This window comes from Rattus rattus, chromosome 4, assembly GCF_011064425.1.
Source record: "Rattus rattus isolate New Zealand chromosome 4, Rrattus_CSIRO_v1, whole genome shotgun sequence".
Taxonomy (NCBI): Eukaryota; Metazoa; Chordata; class Mammalia; order Rodentia; family Muridae; genus Rattus; species Rattus rattus.
In genome coordinates this window covers 113,241,159-113,254,811 of record NC_046157.1, presented here as the reverse complement: position 1 = coordinate 113,254,811, position 13,653 = coordinate 113,241,159, and the positions used below count along the sequence as shown (strand labels likewise).

The window sequence follows — 13,653 nt, the reverse complement described above, 5'->3', positions numbered from 1 at the left end:
AAACTACGAGCTGGGCGGTGGTGGCCTATACCTTTAATCCCAGCACTCCGGAGACAGAGGCAGGCAATCTCTGGGTCTACAGAGAAAGTTCCAGCACAGCCAGGGCTACACGGAGAAACCTTTTCTCAAAAAACAAAATCAAAAATATAATATAATATAATATAATATAATAAATAATATAATAATAATAAACTACACTGAGATTTTATCTCACCCCAGCACGCTGGAAGTCTTTTATCAATGACACAAGATAAAGTCAGGAAACCTCAATTAAGAAAATGCCTCCATAAGTTTATGCTACACACAAGCCTACAGAGCATTTCCTTCATTAGTGATTGATGGGGAGGGCCAGGCCCATGTGGGTGGAGCTGTCCCAGGCTGGTGGTCCTGGGCTCTATAAGAAAGCAAGCTAAGCAAGCCAAGGGAGCAAGCCAGTGAGCAGCACTCCTCCGTGGCCTCTGCATTAGCTCCTGCTTCCAGGTTCCTGCCCTGCCTGGGTTCCTGCCCTCACTGCTTTTTAAGATGCTCTAATATATTTCACTGTGAGTGAAGTAACCCTTTCCTCCCCAGCTTGCTTTTGGTCGTGGTGTCTCATCAAAGCAAACTATTAAAACACCCCAGAGTTCGGGCGACTATCATCAAGAAAACAAATGTTAACAAATGCTGTTGAAGGCGTGGAGAAAGAGAAACCTTATTCCCCATTGGTGGGAGTACACTCTAGTGTGCCCAGTATGTGGAATTTTTCCAAGAGACTAGAAACAGAATCAGCATGTGACCCAGTTATACCACTCCTGGGTATATACTACAGAGACTCTAATCCAGCGTACCACAGAAATCCTTCACCACCCGTGTCCATTGCTGCTCTCCTCATGATAGCTAAGAAACACCCATAATAGACAGATGTATGTATGAAGACTTGATACATATACACGATGTCATTTTATCCAACCACAGAGAATACCGAGGCCATGACAATTGCTAGGAAATGGATGGGTGGATGGAGCTGGGAATTGTTGCATTAACTGAAGGCACCAGGACTCACGCTTTCATCGACTGTATCTGTGTGTGTAGTTGTGCATGGGAATCATGAGAAAGGGGAGCTAGCCGGAAGCAGGGAAAGGGGCGGAGGAGAGGTGTGAGAAAATAGGCTGGGCAAAAACAAAGAATACATAACGCTATAATAAAGCCATTTTAGGGACAATTCAACATTCGTTTAGAGCTGAAAGAGATGGAAATCAAATCCCCAAAGTCACCTAAAAGTCTGCTGTGGGCAAGAATACCTGTAACCCAACCACTGAGGGGGTGTAGACAGGAGGGATGGAGGGATTACTGGCCAATCAGCCTGAAAAATATAGCAAATTCCAGGCTCAGTGGAAGACGCTCTCTCAGAGGAGTAAGGCAGAGAGTGTTAGAGCAACACACTCTGACATAGAATGATGTGCATTCATCCAGAGAGATGAGTAAACACCGCACACACACACACACATGAGTTAATTTGGTTCCCTCCCCCTCTGTTGTATGCATGCATGAGTAAGCCAGAGGCCAGTGTTAGGTGTTCTATTCCGTTGCTGTTCATCTGAGGTTTGCTGATGGGCTAGACCACAGGGAACCAAGCTCCAGGGACCATCGGTCTCCACAGCATTCCAGCACTGTAATTACCAGTGCACAGCCCCCCCTCTCCTTTTTTACACAGGTGTTGGGGGTAGAAGTTGACTCTTCATGTGTGTGTGGCAAGTACTTTACCAACTAAGTTTTCTTCTATGTGTCCAAAAGAAAATTTTCTAAGTTATTAGAAAAAAAGATTGTTCCTTTAAAGGAGAGAAATCACATCATGCTAAGTGAAAAGAGAAGGGGGAAAAAGTTGATCACAGGACACACGCTGTCTGTGTAACAGGCGAATTCAAGAATTCAGAATGGAGAATGGTAGTTGTCATGGGCTGCAGGAGGAGGGATCAGTGCTACAGTCTAGGTCTAAGTCTAAAACCCGCCTCTCAGATGCGATAGTGTTGCGGGTAAGAACTTTGGAGAAATGATCATGCCAAGGGCTCATCCTGTATGAGTTCAGTAGCACTTGTACACGGGCAGGGAGGGCTTGACAAGAAAGACACTCGCCACCAAGCCTGATGACTCAAATTCGATACCCAGGACCCATGTAGCAAAAGGAGACAAATCCACTCCTGCAAGTTGTCCTTTGACCTCCAAATGCACATTGGGGCTCAGGTACATGTACACACACGTGTACACACACATGTACACACACATAGGCAAATTCAATAAAATATTTTTTAAAGAAAGAGAGGGTTGAAGGGAGCTCTGTTTGTCATTTCATGTATGCCATCTCTTTAGCCAAGTCAGGACACAGCACAGGGGGCGCCATCTTGGAAGCAAGAAGTTCACAGCGGGTCGGCTGGCACGCTGATCTTAGATGTCTCGGCCTCCAGAGCTGTGAGAAACATGTTCTGTTCTTTATAGATACCCAGGCTCTGAGGTTTTGCTTTAGCAGCTCAGACAGAATAAGACACGAGGAATAAGACATTGTTTCATAAGTGCAGAGTTTACACTTGAAAAGACAAACAAGACTCTGGGAGCTGAGTAGCCGTGACAACTACCAGAGTGGATATTCTTAATAAAGCTGAGCTATACACTTAAAGATGGCTGTCTGGGCAGTGTGTGTGCAGGTGTGTGTGCGGGTGTGTGTATGCATGTGTATACGTGTGTATGTGTGTATATGTATGCATGTGTATACGTGTGCATGTGTGCATCTGTGTATATGTTCATGCATGTGTGTGCATGTGCTTATGCACTCATGTGTACATATATGTGTGCATGTGTATGTATGATGTATGTATATATGTGTGTATGTGTGCATGTGTATGCATGTGTATATGTATGTATGTGTGCATGTGTATGTATTGTGTGTGTATATGTATGTATGCATGTATGTATATGTATTGTGTTTATATATGTGTGTGTACAGAGGTATGTGTGCATGTGTGTGTGTGCGTGTATGCATGCATGCATATATATATATACACACACACACATACGCACACACACATATATGCTATTCTTTTTCTTGACTGTAGGGTGGTTCTTTTGTCTTATTTTTGTTTTGTTTAGTACTAGGATACAGGAAGAAGGACCAGACTTTAAAAACCAATTATGCCGAATCCAAAAGTAGCACCTGGAACTTTCTCTCAGATCGGCAAGTGGGTTCCCTAAATAGCACTTGTCTAAGTCTTCCTTTGAAAGTCTGCTTTCCACCCAAGGAAGATAAAATTATCTCCAAGGAGTCAGACTCCACCCACCTTCTTGGAGGTTTGAGAGACTGATACTGAAGTTCTAGTCAATGTGGTGAGGACAAGAAGGAACCACAGAAAAGAGGTTAGAGAGCTGCCCTCCTCCCCAACCCCCAGAGCCCAGGTGGAACTGGAAACCACACATTTTCTAAACCAAAAATTGTTGATGATTTCTGGGCAGTTTTTGAGCAGAAGCAACCAACTTTGGCATTTCTGGGGCATTGTGATGGGTAGACAAGATGGCTTATTTAGGACCTGCCGCCTCCCTCCCAAACTTGGAACCCAGGATTACTAAAATGAAGGCCATGCCAAATGCTTCATTCTTAGAAAACTTTTCTATCCATACTTTAAATTGTCTGTTTCCGGGGCTGAGAAGAAGGTAGCTGTGGAAATGCCGGTGATGTTTCCTTAGTCACCGAATGCCAGGTACTGCAGGGCGCATGTGACTGACTCCCCAGCACAAGGGAACTGGATATGTGGCTTGCTGAGGCGTCTGAAGGACTACCCCTTATGAATGAGTTAATGGCATTATGGGGGGTATTGGTTAGTACTGTGAGGGTGGATTCAGTATGAAAGCAAACCTCTTCCCAGCTACCCTAGGAGGATGCAGTGGCAAATCCCTTCTCTGTGCCAGTCACTTGCTCTTGGATTTCTCAGCTTTGCAGCCATGAGCCAAACGCATCCCTGTCTACTATGAGTTGTTCGGGTATTTGGGTGTAGCAGCAGCAAACGGACCGGGACTCCAGGGAATTCAAGGTCAAAACCAAGCCCCATTAGTAACTACTGACGAGCCTTGGGGGGCAGTGACAGCCCGTGCTCTCCCCCTGACTCAAACCACCAACGGGTTCAATTTCTGTTGTTGTGGTGAGTACCATGACTGGTAGCAGCTTGGGGTGGAAAGGGTTAATGTCATCTTTGGAGCTTAAAGTCTGTCATGGGAGTCAGGGGAGGAACTTCAGGCAAGAACTGAAGCGGAGGCCATGGAGGATCACCACTAACGGGCTTGCTCCCCGTGGGCTTGCTCAGCCTGCTTTCTTACACAACTCAGGACTACGTGCCCAAGGGTGGCACTGTGAGCTGGGTGCCCCCACGCCAATCATTAATCAAAGCACTGCTCCGCAGACCAATCTGATGGAAGCAAGTCAGACTGGTGTTCTGCATTCCTAGATGACATGCTTGGGTCAAGTTGACAACAAACAAACAAACGAGCACAATTAGCACCAATCATTTTCTGTAATTATCTGGACAGGTCCACTCATGATCGGAAAAAGGTGTTGGCTACAGAGAGCAGAGCACGCAGGGCTCCATAGAAATATCCCTGGGCCATCCTCTCTAGGACAGGGGGAATTTGCATATGCAAAGCGTGTTTCAGGTACAGGCTTTCTGACATGCTCTCCTGACATTATCTCTGTCTCACCAACTAGCTGATGAAGCAAATGCCTTCTCTCCCATGAGCCTTAGCAACGCTGTTAAGGAAAAAAAAATTCTCTGGAGCTTCTTCCTGGTACCCAAGGAGACATCCCTGCCAAGTATCAAAACTAGACGCCTATTTAATGACTACAGTTGAGCAGAAGGGTGGGGGCAGGAACTGGCTCTCTTAGACTTATTATTTTTCTCTTATGGTTAAACACCATGACCAAGGCAACCTATAGACCAAATGGTTTGTTTGGGCCTAAGTTTTCAGAGGGGTATGAGTCCATCATCACCATGGTGGGGAAGCTGGCAGCAGGTAGGTGTAGAACAGCAGGCCTAGAGCTCACCTCTTAAACTGTAAGCGGGAAGCAGGGTAAACGGGTTTGGGTTGGTGGTGGGCAGAAGGGATGTTAAAACTTCAAAGCTCACCCCAAGTGGCACCCTTGGAAGCAAGGCCACACCTCCAAAGCCTCTCCAGTGCCACCAGCTGGGCACCAAGTTACCCAAGAATATGGAGGGCATTGCATTCAAACCACCACCAGTTCCTAAATAGTTTGGGCGCCATGCTGTGCCTTGTCACACCGGACCTCCCTTCCCTGTCTTTATTCAGTGGCATTTACTCTGAGCATTTTGCCATTTAATTGGCCCCTGAGGAATTCCCCATTCACGGCTTTCGGAGTACACTCCCATTACTGGCGTTCTGAGCCAGGTGCTCTCCCTCCCTGATTCTGTGACCTCATTCGCTAGACCACATTCCTGAATGAAGAGGTTCCCTCAGCCTCCATAAAAGTCTGTTTCGCCTTGACCTGCACAAGGGCAGGCTCACCCTGCAAGTACATGCTTCCATCACAAGAAACACAGAATGACCAACAACTGCAGGGACCCCTGTGCAGCCTCCCCCCTAGCCCAGAAACCAGGAGACTCTGCCTAGCTTGGACCTAACTAACCCCAGCAATAGTGCGGTTAGGGCCACATCTCTAGAAGGTTCCCATGTCAGTAAGCACACGTCCCTTAGACTGTTTCTGCGAGTGACACGTTTGAAGCAGTTTCTAAACAGACCCATTCGCTATGAAATCCCGTTGGGTGCATGCTTGTGCCGCGGAAATAATGCGAGAGATATGGGCGGTCCCTGTTTTGTCCTTTATTCCCAAACTGTATTGCAGGGCACTTGAAACGACCAAGATTCTAAGTGATGCTGCCCCTCCAACCCCCCCAACCCCCCCCACCGGGATTCCAGGTACCTGGAGGCTGTCTCCCTTTCAGTTTCCGTGAATTCCAAGTCAGGGAGCTGTCAACGTCCTCCATGGCAAAGGCAGAGAATTTCAGACACTCTGTTCTCTCCGCAAACGCGTGGAATCTGAAACATGAAACGTGTGCCTATCGGTTCTCTCAGCCAATTTGCTGCCTTTAGTGCTCCAAGTCTTGATTTATTTTTATTTGTTTTCTCAGAATTGGGTCTCCCTAGGTTGCTCTGTCAGTCCTGAAATTCTGGCCTCGAGCAATCCTCCTGCCTCCACCTCCCAGGTAGCTGGGGTTACAGGTGCACAGCTTTCTGCCCGCTGCCAAACCTCTTAACTTTAACCACATTCTCTGATTCCTCTATACTTTGTCTCGTCTGGTTCCCACAACCAAGAGCGGGAAAGAGGAGGCCGCTCGACAGGTAGAATAAGCAAGCATGGGGACCTGAGTTCAGATCCCTAGCACCTACATTAAAGCTGGACTTGGGCGGCATCCCTCTGTGATCCCAGCACTGACAGGACAGACAGATCCCTGAAGCTTGACAGACAGACAGCCTGGGAAGACCCAGCATTGACCTCCGTGTATGCCTGCATGCACACATGCACGCACACAAGAATGGTTTGAGATTTTCCAGGGTGGCGTGGCTTCTCATTATAGTCATTAGCTCAACCAAAAGGCATTTCTTGATCCTAGCAAAAAGATAGTTTGGGGGGGTTTGTCTCTAAGCCTCTATGGCATCAATGCGCAGTTTTGATGGACCAGGCATCAAATGAGGGAGCCCCCTGGCTGCCATTAGCATTGATTGGCAGAGTGAGAGTGTTGAAAGCTGGGGATACAGAAGGCTTTGACTAATTTGCTTATTGCTGAGTGGCCTCCGTCAATGGTAACTCAACAAACACATCCTTCCCTGGGGATTGAACTTAAGAGCTAATGTAATTCCTGTATGGGCAAGTTTCAGGGGACCTGCCAGCTCAAAGTGTGGCCCAGGGAACATCAGCAGTATCACCTGGGAGCTGGTGAGATCCAGCATCCACCCCAGGCCCTGCCTGGACCTGCTGAGTCACATGACTTAAGATTCCTGGAGGACCCACATGCATGGTAATGCTTACAGCTGCTGGTGTGGGGCAAGCTGATGGGCTAATCCCCATCTTTCTTTCTTTTTCCTTTTCTCCTTTCTGTGTACTGCTAGGGTTGGAACCCAGGCCCTCAGGGACACCCTTAGGCACCCTGGGCTACATCCTCATGCTTCTGAAACCCCTTAACTGTAACCCAGAAAGTCAAGTGGACTGTGGGAAGCTTGTCATTTTCCTAAAGAGCTCCTGGTGAGATTGTCATAGTGACTTGGTGGCAGTGAACAAAACAGCCTCGTTCCTGTGGACTCTTCAAGGGCCAGGACACCAGCCTTGCTGTGCTGTGTCCTGTGGGCACTTCCAGGGCAGAAATGTCCAGCTCTCTCTCCTTGATGAATGCCTGTGTGCATGTGTGTACTGTGCTGTGTGTGTTGCTTGTGAGTATGTGGTGCTTGTGTGTGTATTGCTTGTGTGTGTGTTGCTTGTGCGTGTGTTGCTTGTGTGTGTGTTGCTTAGGTATGTGGTGCTTATGTACGTGTGTGTGTGGTGTGTGTGTAGTGCTTATGTGTGTGGCGGTTGTGTGTGTAGTGCGTGTGTGTGTGGTGTAGGTGGGGTGCTTTGTGTGTATGTGTGTGGTACTTTGTGGTGTGTGTGTGTGTGTGTGTGTGTGTGTGTGTGTGTTGGGAAGTGGTAGGGAACAGATGAGGTCTGTCCTGGCAGGCTCTGAATCCCAAGTGCCAAGGCCTTGGGTGTCTGGAACTTTCCATTCCTGAGTCTCTTCTCCAGATTAGAAAAGAGAACAGGGTAGAAGTTTCCTCTAATGGGAGGAGGCACCACTAAGAAAGGCTCTTTGGAGAATACTGCAAGACCTCAGCCTCCACACTCACCCTGATGCTTCCACACAAACACAGCCTTGGAAACTTGGGTCTGGGGATCCATCCAGTTGAGTCCAAGGCCTGGGCAGCCTGCAAGCTCAGACCAGAAAGGCACACTGTGTCCAGTTGGCTAGTCACCATGCTCTAGCTGGGCCCAGCAGGGCAGGGCACAAAGTAACAGCAGACGCATGGTGTGTCTGAGCCCATACCACAGCAGGCAGGAGGACCAAGGGTCACGTGTTCAGCTTACTCCTGAAGGCCCAGAGCACGCAGAGGATGGCCTGTCTCCACCTGACTGTTTTATGTAAACCCACCACGGTGCAACCGATGAGCTGAAAGTGAGAAGGAACCAACACTGCCTGTAGCATGCTGTTCCGTGGGCACTGAACCTCCTAGAAAACGGTCTCTAGGAGAGAGGAGGCAGGTACAAACCAGAGAAGGAATTCTGTCAGCCGTCTTCTCTCTAGAGAACGTGGATGAAGACACACACTCCTTCTATGTATTTGGATATACTTAGGATGCCAGATTCAAAGCCTCATGCCTGGTGATTCCAAACCGTGTGAAAGCTTCTCACATGGTGAGCTCAGGCTCTCACAGGTCTTGTTACACAGTGAGAACGCTGAGCCTCTTTGGACATGGAAAATCAGGATTCCTGGGGCTGAGGGCAAAGAACTGCATTTCTACCAACTCCCTTAGGCCAACTGGTGGGCGAAAAGGTTTATTTCCAACTTGCCTTTGATGTCAAATAAAGACCAAGTTCAGGCCTCCATATCACCAACAGTTCCCTCTCAAAAAGCCTGTATGTTTAAAAAGTCTGGATATCGTGAACAATTGCCACGAGCTAGGGGATCCAGAGTGATCTCCAGCTGTCAGCGTCTGACCCCGGGGTGACAATGGCCCTGAGTGGAGAGCCCAATCCTCTAGGAACTAGCTGACTGAGAAGGCAGCATCTCCAGTCTGTAAGACTCCAGGACATCAACAGAGAAGGGCCGTACTGATGCCTGACAGAGAAAAGAGTTCGCAGACTGTGACGACTGTATGCCTTGACACGGTGGGTAAGCAGCTAGACTGTAAGTGGACTACCCACTCTCGGGCCCTCTCCAGCCTGCCGTCTGCCTACCTGCCGTGGGTCCTGGCACTCAGATCTTTTAGAAAAGCTATGGTGTCTTCTCCTCTGGCGTTGAAGGATACTGTGCAGACCGGATGTGGGACCTCCAGAATCCTCTGGAGTAGAAGCTTCCGGGACTTCTGAGGAACATCCCCCACCACAAAGTAGTAAATGGCTTCAATCTGCAAGACAGAGGTGCCAACAGCTATGGCTTGTCACACACACCCACACACACACACACACACCCACCCACACACACACACCATACACCGCAGCCCTGCCCCAGACTCATCAGCGACACATTTTCCGATTGCTGCAGAAGAGGGCAGAAAGAATACAAGTTATGCTCAGTGCTCTGTGATGACACTGGGAAGCCAAGCCAGCAAGCGAGTCATTCAAGTGCGTCTCTTTGACAGTGGCTCTGGTCCTTGGGGGCTCCACAGAGAAGAATATAGTTGGCAGATTTGGAGAGTCGCTGCCTCTGGGCCCACTGGTACAGAGACACGAGGAGAGGAGAAGTTGTTTTCAGGCCAAGAAACAGAGGAAGTTTTGGCCCAGCCCACCACTGCGGGCAGGGAGCACACAGTCATTCACTTCCCAAGGCGGTGCCAGAATTGGACAACACAGACTCATCCACTGTCAACCTGAGTCAGGATGCAGGAAAGAAGGTGTATTCCCAGCTGGTTCGCCCTCTCCTCTTGTCACAGCAGGGAAGCAGCTAAGGCTGCCCTGACTTAATGGGAAGTCAGGAGAGAAAAGTGCCCGCCTGGCCCTAATGCACACTGCCTTGCCAGAAGAGAATGGGGAATGGGCAATCCATGTGAAAAGTGATACACACACAAGCACACCCACATACTACACAGCACACTCACACAGACATACATACAACACACATACACACACCACACATACACACTGTAAACACTGCACATATGGACATACCACATACCAAGACACACACACACACACACACGACTAATAAATACACTGCATATCACTCACATACACCAAACAGAGCACATACACTACATACCACCCCCTGACACACACATCATACTACACACACATCATACTATACACACACACTACACACACACACACACACACACACACACACACACAGCCCCTCTGTAGACCACAATACACACACCATACCACATACTATACTACACTTACACACTCATACATACACCATACCACATATTCACACCATACCCAATAGACCCATAGACACCACACCACACATTACACATTATACATACATACACACACACACACACACCAAACTACTCATCCACCACAAACTACACCCACCCACATCATACATACTACACACAACACACATACTACATATCACACTAGCATATACCACACATATGCACACATCACACACACACAAACACGTCACACACAGCACACATGCTACATTTACACCTTGTTGTGTCACTCTTCCTTAATTGCACAAAGCACTGGATTCCTTTGTTGTTTCCACGCATCTGCTTGGTGTACTTTGGTTAGCTCGCCCCCTTCTTGTTCCTTGCCCCCCTCCTGATGTAGATTGAATGTGGGAAATATCCCCTATTGCTCACTTGTTCAACACCCAGTCCCCCTCTGGGGACACAGTTTTGAAAAGTTCTAGAGTCATTAAGAGACTTGCTGGGGGAGTGGTCACTGGACGCAGGCCTTGGGTTTCACAGTTGAGTTTCATGTCCTGTCGGCTCGGGTTTCCTGACTGCTATAGAGTACTTCATTCTCCTACCACTGTGCCTTTCCCACTGCGATGGACATTCTTTCTTCTTAAACTGTGAGCTAAGCAGGTTATCCCTGCTCTTGTTGGAAACTATGTCACAGCCGTGAGAAGAGTAACAGATACCCCTCTGTCACATGCACCGGCCCCAGTTTGAACCTCTTGGAGAGAAAACATACAAGACTGTCTTAATGCAATTGATTGACTGCCTTCACTAAGGTGACACGTTCATCTCGAGCTAGGGAATTTGGGAGATGTCTACTTGACTAAAAGTGTGTTCTTGGTGTCATTGGGGATATGGAGGCCTTCTAAGGGAGGCCCAGGAGACACGTCTGCAATGGCTCCACTCTTGCTCTGCTCTGGGTTTTGCCTCCCTGACATGAATGTACTCTATGAATTCAGGTGAGTGACCTCTCCTCGATGCCTAAGAGTGTCAAAAAAAAAAAATGCAATACAATTCATCATTGAGGGTTTGGTTGTAAACACATATTCTAATGTGTTTTTACTTTCAGATTTACAGGAATCTCTGAAAGTACAAATCACAGTAAGCCAGGAATATACATCATCTGAACCTGCCCCTCAGAATCACCTTAATTGATCCCTTCCACAGAGAACATGGTAGGTGCCTCAGCAAATGAACTGGGTGAGTGAGAAGCAGGCCTCGCCATCTCCTTAGAGTTCCTAGTTAGGTGTCTGTTGCTGCCATGAAACACCACGACGGAAAAGCAAGTAGGGAAGGAATGGAAGTCAGGACAGGAACTCAAGCAGGACAGGAATCTGGAGGCAGGAGCTAATGCAGAAGCTATGGAGGGGGGTTGCTGCTTACTGGCTTGCTAAGCCTGCTTTCTTATAGAACCCGGAACCACCAGCCAGGGATGGTACCGCCCACAATGGGCCGGGCCCTCCTCCGTCAATCATTAATTTAAACATGCCTTACAGCTGGCCTTAAGGAGGCGTCTTCTCAATTGAGGTTCCCTCCTTTCAGATAACTCTAGCTTGTGTCATGCTGACACAGGACCAGCCAGGACAGAGGCCATGATTCATGCTTGAACCTCAACTCCTCATGAGCTAAAGCTAGTCAATGAAGCCTGCCCCCTTAACATTAAACCTGGTAGGGAGGAGACAGACTCATGGTTAGTTGCCAAGTTGGCTAGGAGCCTATGTCTGGGGCAGAAAGAGCATACTTGATATCCAATGGGGCAGGTGAAAAAGGGGTAGCCAAGGACCCAGATTGGGACTTATGTGGCCAGACTACTTGTGAGAGCCAAGACAAGACTACTTCAGCCACTACCCCCTCCAACAGACACAGAATAGCCTTAACCGCTTCCATACCTTTTCCTCTCCATTCTGTCAACACTAGTTCCCGGATCTTTAAAAGAAGTAATCCCTAGGAGGTAAATGTTGTAAATCTCTCCCCATCAGCCACCCAGTAGGGAGGAAAAAAAAAAAAGTCTAAGAAACAGCATTCCATAGACTGAATTGTTTGCTTTCAGCAAATGCATTCCAGGCCGTCCTGCTTCCTGGTGTCCTTGTGCCAGGTGTGCGAACGAGGCTCCTGCTTTGGGTCCTGGTGTTTCGTCACAGCACTAGAAACCCTAACTAGGACAGGCCCTGCAGCAATGACGATTAAAGGCTCCTTTCTGCAACTCGCAAGCACTTCCCGATTACATCTGTGCTCAAATGTAACATAGGAATAGCTTCTCGTGGGCATCTAAAATGACACGTGGCCCAACATAGGGAACAGAGTATCTTCTAGGGCGTGTGAGATCAAGGACTGTGCCAGTTTGACTAAAAATTCTCCCCTACCCCCGTAGCTCACAAGGAGTGGTGATATTCGGAGGGTGTGGCTTTGGGGGAGGAAGGCTTTGAGGTCTCAGAAGCTCAAGTCTGGTGCCTCACCGTCTCTTCCTGCTGCCCGTGGGTCCAGATGTAGACCTCTCAGCTACCTCACTAGCCCCGTGTCTGCCTATACACCACCGTGCTTCCGCCATGGCAATAAGGACTGGACCTGGGAACTATGACCCAGCCCTGATTGAATGTTTCCCTTTATAAGAGGTGGCGTGGTCATGGTGTCTCTTCACAGCAGTAAGATCCTGACTAGACAAGGACCTAGAGATGGGGAGGGTTGTGCCGGAAGTCTCTGACAGGATGTTTCACTGCTCTGGCAATGGCCCAAGATGCTGGAACTCTGATGCAGAGACGCTTTTCCCTGGAGACGCTATTGAACTGAAAAATGCCTTTACTGCACTGCGGTGCTCAGCCGAAAGCTCCTGCAGTTTATTCTGCATTAAATAGAGTACTTCGGGGCTGGAGAGACAGCTCAGTCGGTAAGGTGCTTGCAGCCCAAGCACGGGGACCTGCATTCTATCCCCAGCACCCTTGTAAAGGGCAGGCTCAGTGGTGAGTGCCTATAGTCCCAGTGCTGGGGGTACAAAAATGGGGGATCCCTGGGGCTCACTGAACAGGTAGACTAGGCAATAATAGAGCTCCAGGCACACACGCACAGGTGCACACACACACACAGACACACACAGACACACAGACACACACACACACACACACACACACACACACGGATGGCACCTTCATGTCCCATTTCGTGGCAACCTGCATCCCGTCCTCATGAAGAGACCTTGGCATCTTCCTGGCATCAGCTTTGGAAGGAGGAAAAGAACGAAACAGACAGAGAGCAGCCACTTCTACCCCGGCTACCCTTTCTGTCTTCTGTCCAAGCCGGCTCTCACCCCAGAGCCCCAGGCATAAGATCTTCCTCAAGAAGCAAAATGGAGATCAGCCCAAAGCACAGTGAAGACTCTGCCCCTCTTCCTTCACAGCAACACTGCGCCATTTTAAGTCAGCTCCACATCTGGGGACTTGTGCTCCTCCTCATCTCTCTGAAAGC

The 13,653-nt window shown here is 48.6% G+C and overlaps 1 protein-coding gene across 1 annotated transcript in view; it reads right to left on the bottom strand.

The window, feature by feature from the left end:
• Vwa3b (von Willebrand factor A domain containing 3B) overlaps positions 1 to 13,653 on the bottom strand; it is a 162,773-nt gene that overhangs the window by 134,642 nt on the left and 14,478 nt on the right. Inside the window, 2 exon segments of the mRNA XM_032899725.1 lie at positions 5,954 to 6,069; positions 9,017 to 9,186. Coding sequence (XP_032755616.1) covers positions 5,954 to 6,069; positions 9,017 to 9,186 — 286 coding nt within the window.